Raw genomic sequence first — 5000 nt, forward strand, 5'->3', positions numbered from 1 at the left:
ACACTGAGAGCGCTGTAGCGTCTGAGCTGCCATACAGAACTCTCGTCTACTCTCCTCTCCTCTCCTCTCCTGTTTCCTCAGCGATGGACAGACAGCCTCCCCTCATGGTGTGAGTGAACTGGCTGTGAAAGTGTTGCTGACATGGGGCCCCAGATCTCACACCCCGCTATCACGCCACAGCTGCCGCCTCAGACCACGCGGCGGTCGGAGTCACCGAGACACGACCGTTTTATCTCGTGTCAGTCCTTCATCACCCACCACCCCACCCTCATGAGCCATGTGAGAGGTTCATTTCTGAAACCTGTTCGGATTGAATGTCCTGTGAAACGACGCCATTTGTGAAAGTTGGAAAGCGCTTGCTCAACCACAACAGATGTGAACGGCCAAATCTTAGTGAATTCATGAATTAATTAGAACCTCCACGAGTCAGAGAGGCTGTGGTGTCCAACACGGAGATCTTTTAGGACTTACAGCGAGTCAAAGAGTCAGCACCCCCCCCAAAACACAAGTTGTAGGAGATACCTGGACAAAAAGAGCAAGACCCGAGGAGTTGAAGATGTGAATGAAGAAGCCTTACCCTGCCATGACGATGAAAAAGTCCAGTCGGTTCCAGGTATCGCCAAGGTAGCAGCGACGGCCAAAGATCCCCAGTGCCACCATCTTCACCACCATCTCCAGTGCAAAGAAGAAGTAAATGAAGGCATCAAACGCCTGAGGGAGAGAGAGAGAGAGAGAGAGAGAGAGAGAGAGAGGGAGAGAGAGAGAGAGAGAGAGAGAGAGAGAGAAAACACTAGGCTGAAAACTGAGCTGTGTGAGTTGAAAACACAATAAAGTTTCAAGCATTGAAAACTCAAGAGATCAGCCCTGAAACCAGTCCCCCTCTGTCATTTGATTCTGAAGTTAACTAATTCACTAACACAATCTATCTCAGACCAACACTGCTTTCCCAAGTCAGATCAGAGTGAAATTAATGATGAGACAAAGTAAGAAAATGTATTTGGAACTCTGGGACAATCAAACCAAATTTCACCCCAAATTAGAATACTAGCGTACCTATGTCAGTGTCAGTTAATCGGACAGTGTCAAACATTCGCCATTCTGTTAAACAATCAAAATACTAAGTTTAATAATGGATTAACAATCTACAACATCAGTTTAATAATGGATTCACATGACAGCGCGAATGTTTTGCCGATAACACACGCCGGTCCGATAATTAACACCGTTACGATATCTGACTCTTTCTAAAGAGACAGATTGAGACATGCACTTTATCCTTTATTGTTAAAATTAAAAAAAAAATATATATATATACAGTATATTATATATATTCAATATAATAACACATTTCCATTCACTGAATACTATGGACAGTGCTTCTGGCTGCCCAGTTTGAATGGTGAATAAAACTACTTCAATTTGAATATGAGTGAGAGAGAGAAGAAAGGAGAGAAATGGGGGGGAGGAATAGAATCATAACAATCGCAGTGTATCTCATTTGAATAACATCTGATCAACATTATGCTTTGGCAGAACTGGTGAATATTTCTATGATGCCATTGTGATTTGTGTTCAGACATGGAACATCAGACATTTGGCTGAAATCGTGCTGCTTGTTGGAATGACTGATCAGAACAGCAGCGCAAACAAAGTTGACCGCACGCCAGCGACTCAACGTAACATATCTATTTCCCAGAAACGCATTGTGTACAATCACTTCTCCACTGTTCACTCTTCTGTTTACTTGCGACTGTCAGTTTTGTTCTTCCTCAAAGGCCTCAGAAGAATCAAATAGCTCTCCTCCCACTCCACACTCCACTCCAGCCTAAGTCAGAGAGCCTCCGAGACTGACAGCATCTCTGACTGCTTTATCTCCACTAACGGAGCACGTGTGACAGTCAGAGAGCCTCCGAGACTGACAGCATCTCTGACTGCTTTATCTCCACTAACGGAGCACGTGTGACAGCGGCTGTTTGTTTAGTGCGTGTGTGGCTTCCGTGAACTTTAATGAAGCCGTTAATTAGCTAATAACAATCAGAGTGACGGCTGATTGCAGCTGTCAAAGAGTTCCTGGGTGGGCTAATTAAGGAGGCAGTGCTATCCCACATTTGCAGTTGAGGTGAGGGGGAGTGTGGGGGGGGGGGTTGGGTTGACGCCTCTGTCAAGCTGACGCCAGGCGTAATGGCCGTCATATTTAGCCATTTCTGCTGCGCTCGAAAATGAAGCCTGTGGGAGAAAACGCGTCTTCTTCTTCTTTCTTTTTTTTCCGTGGTGTTATGTTCTCAGTGCTAACTGCGGTAATTAGAGAATGTGAAGGTAGGGCTGAAAAATGACATGCTGGCACACACAGAGAGGGTTGTGAAATGCGGGGTAAGCTATATTTCCAAGGCTGCGGGTGTGGGGGGTACTGCATTTCCAGTGTTTTTTTAGTTAGCATGCGTGTGTGTGTGTGTGTGTGTGTGTCCTGTGTCGCCTCCATATATGCACGTGTGTGTTCCAGTGTGTCGTGTGTGCCATTAAAAACCTGACAAAGGTCTTAATTATTTACCAACAGTGACCCGAAATGGTTACAAGGCTGCTTCATTTGTGGGTGCTCCACAGGTGGCTGGGACAGAGGAGGTTTCAAATCCTGGTGGAGCTGAGGAGGACTGGGGAAAGGGATGGAGTGATACTGGAATTGTGGAAAACATTTGTAAGTTGTAAACCAATCCAATGTGTTGGACATGAGGGTGGGACATTGGGGAAGAGTAGAGAGAGGAGAGAGTGGAGAGTCTCTTGAGCAGGTGAGATGTAGGTGCCAGTATCGTCTCGACTAAAGTGTGTTGATTTGTTCAGACTTGAGTATGAATGGCAAAATGTAGAGGTTTAAATTAGTTTGACATTTTTAAACCAATCCACTGAGTTCAAAGTTGGCAGCATGGTTTAGAGAGAAAGGTGTGTTAAGTGAGTTAAGCAATTGGTGGGCTTTAAACGTGACAGCCAGCCTTGTCTGAGGTGGATGTCGTCACAAAATGGCCAAGTCATGCCTGACCTCACAGGATTACATATGAGCTGGTTTCCTACCATTGATCCTGTACTTCCCTCATCCATTTTACCACAACAAGCTTCGTGTGATATGAAGCATGGAAATGAACACACACACACACACACACACACACACACACACACACACACACACACACACACACACACACACACACACACACACACACACACACACACACACAGGCACACACACAGACAAAGAGAGTGGAGGATCAGCAGAAGAACGTGGGAAGCAGAAAAAGAAAGGGAGAGAGAGAGAATAACTGAGTAAGAGAGAAGGAACGTGAGAGAGAGGTGAAGAGCGAGGATAAACAATATCTGCCCGTCACGCGCATGCCCTATGCACGCTCGCCTCAGTTGCCAAGAGAAGGGAACATCAGCGAAGGAAGAAAACGTATATCAGCCAGCATCCGTGTTTGATTCATCAGGCTCGGTTTCTTTATTTATTTACGTCGACTCTATACGCGAACTATATTTAACCTTGAGTACGTTCACTCACACAGAAAAACAATGACTCACTGGGAGGCAGAGCGGGAGAGAGAGAGAGAGAGAGAGAGAGAGAGGGTGGGGGACCATTCAGAAACGCTTTTTTATATGGATGCTTTCCCAGCTGGTCCTGGCTACACTGAGTCAAGACTCAGCGGTTCGAAACCCACTGACTCACGTGAACGGAGGCTGGCCGACCCCCTTGGGGGTAACTTCTGGGGCACCAGGCAAATGGATCAGGAACCTCTCATATCACTGAATTAGCAGCTGGCACTGTCATTGCAAACTCTCAATCTTGCCGGGGCATCTCTGAGCATCTGTGTTATGGTGCCAGAAGGGGAGGATAAGCATTCTGGAGGCCTCAGACTTTTGAAAAGTTTGAGAAGTATGGACGGCATTATGGTGCCCTAAAGGCTCTGCTGCGCAGGTAAAGACATAAAACATTTTCAAGGACAATCAGCTTTCACAAAGTATAGTTTCATACTAGTTTCATTCTACATGGATCGGTGTCCAGCACCTGGCCATGTGGCCTTCAGGCGGGGGGCTAGGAGCTATGCACATTTCCCCATCTACAAGTAGCATGTTTTCAACTCCTTGGTGTCCACATCTCCAACAATCTCACCTGGTCCCTGAAACTCCTCCATTCTGATGAAAAAAAGACGCAACACTTCCTGCCGAGTCTTAACAAAGCTCACCGGTGTCCCACAGTACTACTGGTGGAGTCTAAAATCACACTGTGAAGCTCACCAGTGGATGATGAAAACTGCCCAGCATTGAGAACATTTACCATACACACTCCCTGGGCAGAGCAAAAAGCTTTAACAAGGATGCATCCCACCCTAACCAAGGACATTTAACTCTCCTCTCATCCGGCAGACATTACAGTAGCCTCCGCTCCCGCACCAGCAGGCCCAGGAAGAGCTGCTCCCCTGAGGCTGTGAATCTGCTGAACTCCACACCACAGCACTAAGCATTATTACACTCATTACTGCTTCGTCTCAGCACTTGTTACATTTGCATTATAGTCTTGCACAGGCTGAACCTCTGTTCAGATAACTATTATTTATATTGTACATATAGCCAAGGCCACGCTTTTCTTTTGCACTTCTGTTTAGATGTTGACTGCATTTAATTGGCTTTGTACCTGTACTTTGCACAATGAGAATGATGTTGAATCTAATCTGCTGTATTATCGCAGTGTGCGGAACTTTCCTGAGTGACGGTTAACCTCTGAAATTTCACACTAGCATTAAGTAAGTCTGGAGAGTTTGTCATTTTTCAAAAGACGGGGGGACTGTAGCCTTTAAATGGCAGAACACACCCCCTATGTGAAAGCTCCAGAGGCTTTGGTGAGTGCCTGTTACTATTCTGGTTTCACATGAAATAGCTGACACCCTGTCATTTCTGTAATGCTTTTGGACTGGACTCTTATTTTCAAAACTGTCAATTCTCTTGAGCTGTGTTTAGAG

At 45.8% G+C, this 5000-nt stretch overlaps 1 protein-coding gene across 1 annotated transcript in view; it reads right to left on the reverse strand.

The window, feature by feature from the left end:
* LOC105892183 (voltage-dependent T-type calcium channel subunit alpha-1I) overlaps nucleotides 1-5000 on the reverse strand; it is an 82538-nt gene that overhangs the window by 75787 nt on the left and 1751 nt on the right. Inside the window, exon 2 of the mRNA XM_031569229.2 lies at nucleotides 578-711. Within this exon, the coding sequence (XP_031425089.1) occupies nucleotides 578-711 (134 nt within the window). The remainder of the gene's footprint in view (nucleotides 1-577; nucleotides 712-5000) is intronic.

Source organism: Clupea harengus, chromosome 1 (genome assembly GCF_900700415.2).
Source record: "Clupea harengus chromosome 1, Ch_v2.0.2, whole genome shotgun sequence".
In the NCBI taxonomy this organism is placed as follows: domain Eukaryota; kingdom Metazoa; phylum Chordata; class Actinopteri; order Clupeiformes; family Clupeidae; genus Clupea; species Clupea harengus.